The following is a 13,744-nucleotide window of genomic DNA, read 5'->3' on the forward strand; positions in this document are numbered from 1 at the left end:
AGCTAATGAAAACCTGGATCGACCTGGAAGAGAAGATTATAAAACTCTGGTCCTCTGTAATATTCCCTTCACAGAGCTACAATTGCCAGAGTGGTATAGCAATCAATCTCTCTGAGAACTGTAGCTCTGTGAGGGGAGAGGGGGTCTCCTAACATCCATGAGGACCCTTAATAAACTGCAGTTTAAAAAAAAATGGGATGGAGAGCAATGACTATTTAAATTAGTATGCTGCTACTTTAAATGCATAGTGCAGATGGTCCTCATAATGGTATGTTTAAATACAGCCTCACTGTTCAAGCCATACCTGGTTTTTGTTGTTGTTGTTTGTTGTTGTTTTTTTGCTACAAAGTACATATATATGGGCTTTTTTATTAGGGCTTTTTTCCAGCCAGAACTCACTGGAACTCAGTTCCGGCACCTCTCAGGTGGGAGCCATTGCCATTCTAGGAGAACAAGGGAGCCCTTCACGTTGAGTTCCAACACCTCTTTTTCCAGAAAAATAGCACTGCTACCAAATAATTATCAAATTCACCATGATTACTTCGTCTTCTTCAATGCGTCCCAAGGGAGTTCCATTAGCCACAGCAAAAACAAAGGCCCAAGACAGATGGGTGCTATTAACATTCCCTGTAGCATCCAAAGCAGGTGCTTAAGACAGGCAGGTGGTGGTCACTCTGACTGCTGATACTCTGCAGTGTATAGTCTTGGCTGTGAATAAGTCAAAATAGTGACCATTCAGTGCTGCTCAGGGAACATGAGAATAAGCGCTAAGACAGATGTGTGTTCAAGATGGTATGTTTCATGCTATTGGTGTGGCTGCTGCTTCCTCAGGCTGTGTGGAGTCTAACTGTAGCTCAATGTGGTATCAGTGACCCTCTTCCAGTAAATCACAAGTATTATCAGTCAGGAGACCTCATCATTGCTGGCATCATATCTCAGATCTACACATTTTCCAGCCCTATAACTTTCGAAAAACATCCCTCTCACGAACTCCTTGATGAAATTGTGTAAGGAATTGATTTCTTGATCATATCATTTTCCAGACGGTCTAGCTGTGTTATTCTGTTGCAGCAAAAAAAGGAGAAATGGCGGGGGGGGGGACACTCTTATTTTAGCATAAGCTTTCATGGGTTAGAGTTTACTTATGATGAAATGCACTTAAGCACAAAAACTTCTATGCCATAAAACATTTGTTAGTTTGAGGTTTTAACCATTTTCTGCCCAGGTAAGATTCTTAGAATAAACTAGGAGTAAAATTACTGGGATGCCATCGCTCTCTACATCTCAATGTGCATTGGTGGTAGTGGGTGGTGGTGGTGTTATTGTCTAGTTCCGGTGCTTATATCCAAAGCATCTTCTTCCAACTCTCATTCATTTTTAAGAGTGTTGATTAGGATGAATGATGCCTACATTTCAGTCGCTTTCTTAAGACAGACGTGGCTAAGCTATTGTCCTCTAGATGTTGCTGAACTTCAATTCCCATTTGACGCAGGCCATGGTGGCCAACGGTCAGAGATGTTGGGAGTTGCAGTACGGCAGCATCTGAAGGGTGCTAGCCACCTCTGCACAGTTTAGATTTGTGGATAGATTTTGAGACCTATTCATGTATATATTTATGGATATTGCAATAATAATAGCAGCAACCATTGCCAAACCTGGGGAGGAGGATGAGCCATGTGCTGACAGCGGAAAACCCAGCAAAGAAACCCGCAGCTTGGCACAAGCTACAGGATTCATTGCACAGTGCCTACTACTACGGCTCTCCGGGCCATGTGCTGACAGCGGAAAACCCAGCAAAGAAACCCGCAGCTTGGCGCAAGCTACAGGATTCATTGCACAGTGCCTACTACTACGGCTCTCCGGGCGCTGTGCGCACAGCCAAAACAGTTAGCCGCCATGCAGCAGGGAGGAGGCAGCAGGTGGACAGGGCAGGGACTGTGCCACCTGACATCCTCCCCCCCCCCATGGAACCCACAGCCACCTTTGTATGCTGGCACCCCGGCTAGTTGATGCTGTGAGACCCTGCATCCCACAACTGTTTTAAAGGTAAACAACTATTTCCTAAAAAGGTCTACAACAACTTTGGGGGTTCTCTCCATAAAAAAAGGTCGACAACTCTGGGCAACCTAGAGGCGTCGGATGGATCTTTGCACCCTGGCACCGCATATGCTTAAGACGGCCCTGGTAGAGTGCAAGGAGTATTGGTTTTAAACGAAAACCACCCAATGCATGCCCCTTTCTAAAATTTCTTCATTGGGGTGTGTTTTTTTCTTTTTATAAATCTAACAAAGAATGAAATGAAATGAAATCAGGATGGAGGGGTTTTCTCAGGACAGCGGAGAGGGTGTGTGCTGTGTCCCATTGGTGTGGTGGTGGTGTCACTTGCTTCTCCTGATAGAAAATACTCTGCGGGGAGGGGGGGAGAGAAATGGGGGGTCAAGGAAGGGTTAGTTGGGGGAGTGAGATATGTCCCCATTTTTCATCTGAAGAATGTTGGAGGGTATGCACCTTTATTCCAATGTGTGAAAGACCACACAGCTCCCTCACCTGAAGATCTTGTTCACAAGGCAGTACACATCTCCCTTTCAGACCTCTCCTCAAATCACTATGACTTAGATTACCTGCCCATCAAAGATCCATTTTCTAAGACATGCAAATTCCTCCAATCAATTTAGTCGCCCCACCCTGTGAGAGCAGATCAGTGTAACAGGCATTACTAGAATAATATTAGCAGAAGAGACGTACAGATCCATAAATGAAAGTGGATATCACTGCAGATTTGAAGCAGGGCGAATGTGTATGTGTGGATTCAAAATAGATTAGGGTAAAATTCAGAGATGCATATATTCTGAAGCAGAGATGCTCTGACACAGCATGAAAATCTGATTGCAGATATATGACTCAGACCTACCAGCACATCCTGTCCTTCATATTTGCTGTAAATGAGATCAATGAAAATCTCTGGATCTTCTCCAACCTCACCCTGGGCTTCCACATCTATAACAGCCATTTCACTGCAAGAGAGACCTATCTGGCCTCAATGGAACTTCTCTCCACAAGGGGCAGATTCATCCCAAACTACAAGTGTGATGTGCATGATAATGCAGTAGCTTTCATTGTGGGTCCTAATTCAAATGTGTGTCTCTTCGTGGCAATGACTCTATATACCTACAAGATTTCGCAGGTAATGTGTATCCATGGATTGAAACAAACCAATTATGTTACTCTTTCTTTCTCCTCTGATAAAATTTTGCTTTTCATATTTTATATTTATATTTATGAATGAAAAGGATGGCATCAGACTTTCCATGTCTAGGAAATGTCATTATAGAGGGTGAAGAGTAAACAGGATTTTGGAAATAACTCTTAACATTTCATATCTCTGGATTTTCTTTTATTTTTCTTATAGCTTGGATATGGCTCTGCTCCAATAATAAATGACCAAACCCAAGAAGCCTTCTTCCAAAGGATGTTTCCTGCCGAAGAGCATCAGGCTGCAGGAATCCTCCAGCTGCTGCTGCTTTTCAGGTGGATATGGATTGGGGTGGTTTTTATCAATGGCGACAATGGAGAGAGGTTTGTACAGACTGTGCTTCCTGAATTTTCCAAGAAAGGTATTTGCTTCGACTTTATACAAAATTTGCCAACACTGTATTTTACCACTGGCACGAACGATATGGTGACCGAGTGGGTCAATACATACAAGGTTATTGTTCGTAGCACTGCCAACGTTGTGGTATTACAAGGTGAAATAAATACTGTGATATTTTTGAGAATGTTTCCCCGGCTTTCAGAACTGGAGGACATAACAATGAAGACAAAAGTTTGGATCATGACAGCACAGATGGAATTCACATCCGTTTCCTTTCAAAGAGATTGGGAAATAGACATTATACACGGTGCACTATCCATCGCAGTTCACTCGAAGGAGATTGTGGGATTCCAGAAATTTATTCAGGGGAGAAATCCTACCTCAGAGAAAGAAGATGCTTTTCTTAGGGTCTTTTGGGAAACAGCTTTTGACTGTTCATTCCCTAAAACTGATATAGAAAGGGACGATAGAGACATCTGCAGCGGGAAAGAACAGCTGGAGACACTTCCTGCATCTGTCTTTGAAATGAGCCTGACTGGCCACAGCTACAGTGTGTACAACGCAGTCTTTGCTGTAGCACATGCATTGCAGGCCATGCATCCATCTAGATACAAAGGCAGAGTGATAGTGGATGACGGGATAAAACTTCAGAATCAAGAGTTATGGAAGGTAATGTCCTGAATACACTAAGAACAAAGGAAGGATCCTGCTGGCTCAGTCAAAGGCCTTCCTATAGCAGACAACCAGACAGCTTGGGGAAGCCATCAAACAGGACATTCTGGCAATAGTCTTCTCCCCCTGTTCTTCCCCATGATGCATTTCTTTCTGGAGAATGTCTATATCTGCCTTGAATGTTAGCAATAGCTTTCCTGTTTCCCCCATGAAGTTGCGCATGCTTTGCAACCCATGCACTCATTCATATTCAAACCCGGAACTATGGTGCTAGGAAGAGGTCAGCAGTTTCTAAATCAAGAGCCATGGCAGGTAAATGCCCAGATCCAGCAGCCCCAGAGAGGCCACTAAGGGCTGGTGCTCAAATGACTTCCTTCATTAAAAACAAACAAACAAAAAAATTAATTGCTTTCACTTTAAAAACCGTTTTAGACCCCACCCCTAAGAAGAATCATGCTGGGCCTTCTAGGGGTTACCCTATATTTGTCTTATTTGGAACGAGGTCCTTAGAGGCTTGTTGGTATTTTGTAATGTTTGCATTTATTTACAATCCCGCAAACAACCTTGTGTTGCCCTTGCCTCTTGGATCTCTTTCTCCTTGGACTCAGCTCGACAGCTGCAAATAAAACCTTGTAAGTGTGTTTTAAGTGCAATATGCAATGTGACACTAGATGGCCATGGTGAGCCTTAGGGAAAATTCAATGTATTTTTTTAAAAAAACACACACGCTTTTTTAAAAAGCATTTTCAGAACGGTTTTTTATATGTGTGTCAAGTCCAGCCTTGTGTTTATCTGACTTGTGTTTGTTACTGATGACAATAGATTGGTTGCAAAAGTTATGAGGACATAGGAAATTTGCAACACTGTGAGAAGTATGCACATTGCAGATATAGGATGGTATATAAATAAAATAAAATAAATAAATAAATAAATAAAATAAAAAGTAGCCAAAAGTAGCTTGTGGGAAATGAAAACCTTTTAGTCTATTTGAAGCATCTTATATATGCATATTATTTGCCTTTTCTTGTTTCAATTTAGCTTCAGCGCTACCTTAGGAGAGTCTCATTTAACAACAGTGCTGGAGAAAAGGTTTCCTTTAATCATAACGGCGATATCACTGCTGGATTTGATGTTATCAATTGGGTGACATTTCCAAACCGCTCCTTTCTCCGAGCCAAAGTTGGAAGGATAGATCCCTTAGCTCCTGAAGACAAAATCCTGAGTGTTTCTGTGGAAGACGTTGTATGGCCAACTGCATTTAAACAGGTATTCTAATTATCTGTACATTGTTATTAGATAATTTATGCTTCTGTATAGTTTTATTTTTATTAATGTTTAATTGTTTTTATGACCTCCCCTCAAGCCGGTTTTTAACTGTTCCCATTTCATCTGTAAGCAGCCCTTAGTCCATGTCAGGGGGAAAGGCAGGGTATAAATAAATATATAAGAATAAAGATAAAATAATAATTGTCCATCCATCGTTTTGGTAGCACAATCCTTTTGATAGGAGAACTGGAGAAATATAACTTGTGATGCATGGAACTTGAGCATCCAGACAATGGGTTGAGTGTCACCCAATCAGGAGAGACAGTAGGGAATTTGAAGTTAGAACTTGACAGTTAAATGGTCAAATAGGGCCTGTCTGACAGTTAGTGGAGATAGGATTGCTTTAGGGCTTGGAAAGTACCTAGAAAGGGCTTGGATAGAGCCTGGTTAGATACTAGATAGGTTAAAACTGTCAGATAGTAGGTCTGAATTAGGAGTTAGCTAGACATGGCAATCCAGTTTGTTTTCCCTTAGGGGAAAATGAAGATCCTAGATGGGGCTGGAAGTGTTTTACTCGAAGTGTAAGACCAATGGCCATTCTAGAAGAAAACAGTCTATTCTGAGGCATGTTTAAAGTTAGAATTGTAAGAACCTTTCAGTTGTACAGTGTGCTTATTTCATACAAAGTATTGTGCCTTGTGAGAGTGGATATCAAGTTACAGCCCTCATCAAATGTACATAAATAAAATTCTAATTTTGATCCCAAAAGTACCTCATCCTTACTTTGACCCACTGGGCAGGGGATAAGTAGCCACAGGTTCTCCTTTCACATAAGTGCAATACTTTACTGCTGGTTATAAAGAATTACCTTGCTTCTATCTTTATTGCAAGAGATTGTCATACAACTCCCTTCTCCTCCCCAAAATTTGAATGTATAATAATAATGATGGTAATGATGATTTCTTTATTTATTATTTATACCCCACCCATCTGGCTGGGTTTCCCCAGCCACTCTGGTCAGCTACCATATTGAAATACCATAATTCATCAAATATTAAAAGCTTACCTAAAGAGGGCTGCCTTCAGATGTCTTCTAAAAGTTGGATAGTTGTTTATTTCTTTGACATCTGGTGGGAGGGCGTTCCACAGGGCGAGTGCCACTACTGAGAAGGCCCCCTGCCTGGTTTCCTGTAACTTCGCTTCTCGCAGTGAGGGAACCACCAGAAGGCCCTTGGAGCTGGATCTCAGTGTTTAAACACCCACTAATTTCGCAGGTGGCGCTGTGGGTTAAAGCCTCAGCGCCTAGGACTTGCCGATCGAAAGGTCGGCGGTTCGAATCCCTGCGGCGGGGTGCGCTCCCGCTGCTCGGTCCCAGCGCCTGCCAACCTAGCAGTTCGGAAGCACCTCCGGGTGCAAGTAGATAAATAGGGACCGCTTACCAGCGGGAAGGTAAACGGCGTTTCCGTGTGCAGCTCTGGCTCGCCAGATGCAGCTTTGTCACCCTGGCCACGTGACCCGGAAGTGTCTCCGGACAGCGCTGGCCCCTGGCCTCTTAAGTGAGATGGGCGCACAACCCCAGAGTCTGTCAAGACTGGCCCGTACGGGCAGGGGTACCTTTACCTTTACCTTTTAATTTCCTTTATGCACAGGTACAGCCGCATTCAGTGTGCAATGACGCTTGCCATCCAGGTTACAGCAAGAGCAAGAAGGAAGAAAAACCTTTCTGCTGCTATGATTGTCTTCCATGTCCAGAAGGGAGGATTTCTAAATTTAGAGGTAAATACATTTTATTCATAGCATTTTCCTCAGGTTATGAACTGCTATCAATCACTTGTTCAACACTGTTTATAGACAAGAATTTACTTCATATTTAAATATTCCAAATTTAGTGCCGGTGGTGATACCCACAGCATTCCTTTGTTGTTTAGCATAGCGTTCAGCTTCTCAGAAGAAAAGGAAAGGAAAGGAAATTTAGAAGTAAACAGGATTTGAGCATAACAGGACAAGAAGAACATGTAGTTCACAAAAACTCTTGCTTTGTGATGTTCCAGGAATTAAAATACCATCAGTGAGGGGATCTGCTATGCGCATAGTCATGCAAAAGTAACTGAGATTGTGTACACTGGTTTTGAGCTAGGTATCACCATACAGAGCTTTGCAAATATCCCTGAGCTAAAAGAATTTTCTAACAAATCTTTGAGAGGTCAATGAGTTTTTACTTCACTTTTGGATCCAGTTTTAAGAGTAATGTTCTTTTAAATCATTTTATTCATGGAAGAAGAAATGGGCAATGCCTCCACTACTTCCAACTCTTCATCCAACAATAAAAGCTAAAAATAGAATTTTATTTAGTATTCAGTGAGCCAAAATTTCTGACTTATTTTTTTCGTTCATGGAAAGAAAAACTGTTGGATAATTTTATCTCACTAAAGAATATATGACAAAATGCACTCTGCTCCGTTTCCCTACCCAGAAATAGCACAGAAAAATTCACTCAGTTTTATTGAATTCAGCAATGTACTGTACGTAGAAGTACATCCATGTATAAAACAAAATCTGTTTCCTTTTTTAGATGCAGAATACTGCATTCAATGTCCAGAAGATCAATATGCAAACAAAGAACAAGATTTGTGTGTTCCAAAGAAGATCAGCTTCTTGTCATACAAAGAGCCGTTGGGGATAATCTTAGCTAATTTCTCTCTTTCCTTTTGTTTTATCACAGCTTTGGTGCATGGGATATTCATTAAGCACAAGGACACTCCCATAGTCAAAGCCAACAACCGGAACGTCACCTACACTCTCCTCATCTCCCTCTTGCTCTCCTTTGTTTCTGCTTTGCTGTTTATTGGCCAGCCGCATAAAGTTATGTGTCTCTTTCAACAAGCTGCTTTTATCATGATATTCTCTGTGGCAGTTTCTTGTATTTTGGCCAAAACGACTACAGTCATTTTAGCTTTCATGGCCACCAAGCCAGGGTCCAGTATGAGGAGATGGATGGGGAAAAGACTGGATATTTCTGTTGTGGTTTCCTGCTCCCTAGTTCAAGCTATTCTTTGTACTCTATGGCTGGCAATCTCTCCCCCTTTCCCTGATTTAGATGCACATACAATGGCTGAAGAGATTGTTCTGGAATGCAATGAAGGATCGGCCATCATGTTTTACTCTGTCCTGGGCTATATGGGCTTCCTGGCCAGTATCAGCTTCACTGTGGCCTTCTTAGCCAGAAAGTTGCCTGATAGTTTCAATGAAGCCAAGTTCATCACCTTCAGCATGGTGGTGTTTTGCAGTGTGTGGCTGGCATTTGTCCCAACCTACCTGAGCACAAAAGGGAAATACATGGTGGCTGTGGAGATCTTCTCCATCTTGGCCTCTGGCGCTGGGTTACTGGGATGCATCTTTGCACCTAAATGCTATATCATTTTGATTAAGCCTGAGTTGAACAACAGGGGACAGCTAATGAGAGGAAAGAACAAATCACAAATTGGAAAGTCCCAATCTAGTTAAAGTTGGATTGAATGAGTGCCAACAAACTCAAGCTCATTCCAGATGAGACTGAGGGACCTTTGGTGGACAGTTCCCTAGACTGCATGGATGGGAGGTTGCCTGCTCTTGATGTGATTACATTCCTTCTGAAGGAGTGGGTAAATAGGTGGGGGCTACTTCTTGAGCCTTTGCTCTTGCTTGAGGCACAGGTGACCTCCGTGGCATGGAGTGCCTTTTATCAGCTTCAGCTGGTGGCCCAGCGCTGCCACTATCTGAACAGGGGAAACCTAACTTCGGTTGTCTATGCTTTGGTAACTTCTAGGTTAGATTACAGCAACACGTTATATGTGGAGTTGTTTCTGAAGATCCTTTGGAAATTTCAGCTGGTGCAGAATTTGGCGGCCAATTGCTCATTTTTATGGATTTTTTAAATTGTTATGTCGTATTCTGCATTTTCGTTTCTTATTAAATGTGGCTTATAAATTTGTAAACAAATATAATAAAAAGACCATTAAGAAGCTTCATTTATTCAGCTACATGAATAAAGCAACCTTCTTTTATTCATACATAGAGGCATACATAAGATTTGCATTGGAACTGGATAAAGTGCCATGGTGCAGAGTGTTCCTTCTCTCCTGGGCCAGTTGTTGTTCAATGTCTCTATAAGCAACTTGGACAAAGGAACTGAGAGGATGCTCATCAAATCTGCAGATGACACCAAACTGGGAGTGGTAGCTAATGCTGCAGAAGACAGAATCAGGATTCAAAATGATCTTAACAGATGGGAGAACTGGGTGCAAGCTAGCTAACATAATGAATTTCAACAGGGACAAATGTAAGGTTCTGCACTTCGGCAAGAAGAACCAGGTGCACAAATCTAAGACGAGGAACACTGGGCTTGCATGTGAAAAGGATCTATGGGTCTTGGTGGACCACAAGCTTAACATGAATCAAAAGTGTGATGCAGCAGCAAAAAAGCTAATGATATTCTAGGATGATTCAACAAAAGTCTAGTGTCCTGACCGAGGGAAGTCACAGTACTATTCTATTCAGCACCCCAGTTTAAGAAGAATATTGACAAACTGGAATGTGTGTAGAAGAGGGTGACCAAGAGGATCTAGGGTTTGGAAACCAAGCCTTATGAGGAACGGTTGAGGGAGTTGAATATATTTACCCTGGAAAAAGAGGAGACTGAGAGGAGATCATAGTAGCCAACTCCTAGGGCCAATGGGTCTTTGGCCCCCCAATTAAATATTTGAGGGGGCTGGGGCCCCCAAAGTTGATGGGCATTGCCATTCAAATGGTGTCCTTGCACCCCATCATGGGATTGACTATGCAGAGCAGGGCTTATTCTCCCTCCATTATTTTATTCAAGTTGGCACCTCTGGAGGACATGTGATGTCTAAAGGGGTGTCACATGGAAGATGGAACTCTTGACGTTAGGGCCTGAACCAATGACTTCAAGTTACAAGATAGCAGATTCCAACAAAACATCAGGAAGAACCTTCTGACAGTTAAAATTGGATGATTGTGGAACAGACTCCCTCAGGAGATTGTGGACTCCCCTTGATGTAGAATTGAGTTTAGATTCTAGGAAACAATATATTGTTTATAATGTTTAGGAAACAATATATTGTTTATAATGTTGTTGTTGTTGTTGTTTAGTCGTTTAGTCGTGTCCGACTCTTCGTGACCCCATGGACCAGAGCACGCCAGGCACTCCTGTCTTCCACCACCTCCCACAGTTTGGTCAGACTCATGTTTGTAGCTTCGAGAACAGTGTCCAACCATCTCGTCCTCTGTCGTCCCCTTCTCCTTGTGCCCTCCATCTTTCCCAACATCAGGGTCTTTTCCAGGGAGTCTTCTCATGAGGTGGCCAAAGTATTGGATCCTCAGCTTCACGATCTGTCCTTCCAGTGAGCACTCAGGGCTGATTTCCTTAAGAATGGATACGTTTGATCTTCTTGCAGTCCATGGGACTCTCAAGAGTCTCCCCCAGCACCAGAATTCAAAAGCATCAATTCTTCGGCGATCAGCCTTCTTTATGGTCCAGCTCTCACTTCCATACATCACTACTGGGAAAACCATGGCTTTTACTATACGGACCTTTGTTGGCAAGGTGATGTCTCTGCTTTTAAAGATGTTGTCTAGGTTTTCCATTGCCTTTCTCCCAAGGAGCAGGCGTCTTTTAATTTCGTGACTGCTGTCACCATCTGCAGTGATCATGGAGCCCAAGAAAGTAAAATCTCTCACTGCCACCATTTCTTCCCCTTCTATTTGCCAATTTATTAATTGTAACCAGCCCATCTTGACTGGGTTGCACTCACCACCCTGGGCAGCTTCCAACAGAATATTTTTTAAAAAACAGTGAAACATCAAACATTAAAAACATCCTGAAACAGGGAGCCTTCATATGTCTACAGAAAATTGTATAATTGTTTATCTCTTTGACGTCTGGTGGGAAGGCATTTCACAGAGCGGGTGCCACTACCGAGAAGGCTCTCAGAACTGGACCTCAGTGTCTGAGCTGAATTATGGGGGTGGAGATGCTCCTTCAGGTATACAGGGTTTTAAAGGTCAACACTAACACTTTGCATTGTGTTTGGAAATGCACTGGGAGACAATGAAGATCTGTCGCTGGCAGTCCTGTGAGCTGCACCCTTTAATATGCATCTTCTCATTTCCACAGTGGAGTTAAACTTACTTTCTTCAACTGAATTTTCCTGTGAGAAGACACTCCTGAATCAATTAACTATTTGTATGACTTTGTGCCATAATTGTTAACAGATAGTTTCTTTTCTTGCAAAAAAAAAAAATACTTTTCTTTGTATCCTTTATTTTGGTTTGATTGCCTAAATGCAGGGGAATCCCCCAATTTTGAGGCTTTGCAAAGTGTGGCTACATGTCCTTCTTTGTTGCAATTGAAGTAAACAACTTCTCTAGGTGTAGCCTTGATTCTCATTTGGGAGTAGAACAAATAGTTTGATTCCTTGGCTCTGGCATTTCTGGCTGGGGACATTGTTTTTGTTAAGCATGTACTCTCCCACTGAGCTAGACTCCTCCCCCTAAATATCTTACTATTACACATAATTTGCTTTCACACTGCAGAGGATCAGAGAAAAGGATTGATGGAAGTGCAATCAACCTGTTTTCTTTTGCAATGTTGCGGAGAACCTCTAATTCTGAATAAGTGACTATCTCCCCTGTAAGTATCAAAATTGTCCATGATTACTACTTCTCCAGATCCCAAGGGAGCTTCTGTAACCACTAAGAAAACCATGACTTGAGAAAAACAGATTCTATTAAGGTCACCTGTGAAATTCACATCAGGGTTTAAAGACAGGCAGGGTTAAACAGCCTGCCAATACTTCACATAATACTGGGTTTGAATAAGTTGGTTGAGTAGCCTTTCAATTCAGGCTCAGGGACATTTGAATGACAATGAGGAAACAGGTGAAATGGTTCCGAGAAAAAATATGTTCATGCATGGTGATATTATTCATGCTCCTGGTATTACTACTACTGCTTCAAGATGTGTGTGCAGTTCCCATTGCTCGGTGTAATATAAGTGGTGCTCTTCCAGAAAATCAGAAGTATTATCATTCAGGAGACCTCAACATTGCTGCCATTATTTCCCAGAGCTACAGATTGTCCAGCTCTGTGGACTTCAACAGGCACCCACTTCATGAACTTATTGATGACCCCATGTAAGCAACTGGATTTTTAATTATATCATTTTCCAGAGGGGTAGCAGCAACTATAAGGAGTCTTGTGGCAGCTTAATGACTGATTAATTATGGTAAAAGCTTAGCATTTTCTGAAGTGGACTCTAGTCCACAAACGTTTATGCCAGGAGTAGACAACATGGTGACCTCCAGGTATTGTGGGGCATTAAGGTAAAGGTAAAGGACCCCTGGACAGTTAAGTCCAGTCCAGTGGGGTTGCAGTGCTCATCTCACTTTCACGCCGAGGGAGCCGATGTTTGTCCACTGACAGCTTTCCGGGTCATGTGGCCAGCATGACTTCTGGTGCAATGGAACCCCATGAAGGAAACCAGAGCGCACAGAAATACCGTTTACCTTCTTGCCACAGCTGTACCTATTTATCTTGTTGCACTGGCGTGCTTTCAAACTGCTAGGGTGGCAGGAGCTGGGACAGAGCAACGGGAGCTCACTCCATTGCGGGGATCCAAACCGCCGACCTTCCGATCAGCAAGCCCAAGAGGCTCAGTGGTTTAGACCACAGCACCAACCATGTCCCTGTGGGGCATTAACTGTCATCAGCCCCAGCAAGCCTAGCCAGTGGTCAGGAAGGAAGAGAGTGTAGTCTAACACATGGAGGACACCATGTTGACCACCCCAGCTTATGTGCCATAATAAATGGTTAGTGTTTAAGATGTTCTTGTGTCACATTCAGGGGGCCTTTTCCTTGAACATTCTCTCTGAGTTCATAGAATTATACAATTGTAGCATTGGAAGGGACCCCAACAATCATTTAGTCCAACCCCCTGCAATGCAGAAATCTCAATGAAATGATGCACAAATGATGGCCACCTAAGCTCTGCTTAAAAATTTCCAAGGAAGGAAAACCTATATCCTTCTGTCAGAGTCTGTTCCACTGTCAAACAGCTCTTACCATCAGGGAGTTCTTCCTGATGTTTAGTCAGAATTTCTTTTTTCTTTCTTTTTTTTTGTAACTTAAAGCCATTGGTTTGGATCCTACCATCCAGAG

At 42.5% G+C, this 13,744-nt stretch overlaps 1 protein-coding gene and 1 long non-coding RNA gene across 3 annotated transcripts in view; one reads left to right on the forward strand and one right to left on the reverse strand.

Annotated features, from left to right (window-relative positions):
• LOC309355032 overlaps nt 1–13,744 on the reverse strand; it is a 171,797-nt gene that overhangs the window by 128,906 nt on the left and 29,147 nt on the right. The window lies entirely within an intron of this gene.
• On the forward strand, nt 5,911–9,396 carry LOC309355024 (vomeronasal type-2 receptor 26-like). Of its 2 annotated transcripts, none has more exons than XM_081885402.1 (3): nt 5,911–6,174; nt 7,180–7,306; nt 8,103–9,396. In XM_081885402.1, the coding sequence occupies exons 1-3, from the start codon at nt 6,157–6,159 to the stop codon at nt 9,032–9,034; spliced, it is 1,077 nt and encodes a 358-aa protein (XP_081741528.1). In that variant the 5' UTR covers nt 5,911–6,156; the 3' UTR covers nt 9,035–9,396. The 2 variants fall into 2 exon arrangements, with proteins under 2 accessions (XP_081741528.1, XP_081741529.1); XM_081885403.1 differs by having other exon boundaries at nt 8,253–9,396.

Source organism: Podarcis melisellensis (genome assembly GCF_964234715.1).
Source record: "Podarcis melisellensis genome assembly, chromosome: 13".
Lineage (NCBI taxonomy): Eukaryota > Metazoa > Chordata > Lepidosauria > Squamata > Lacertidae > Podarcis > Podarcis melisellensis.

Bases quoted from the DNA above. Each gene is read 5' to 3' on its own strand.
- LOC309355024 (XM_081885402.1), top strand. The intron at 7,307-8,102 runs GTAAATACATTT...TTCCTTTTTTAG, and splicing joins GAGGATTTCTAAATTTAGAG to ATGCAGAATACTGCATTCAA.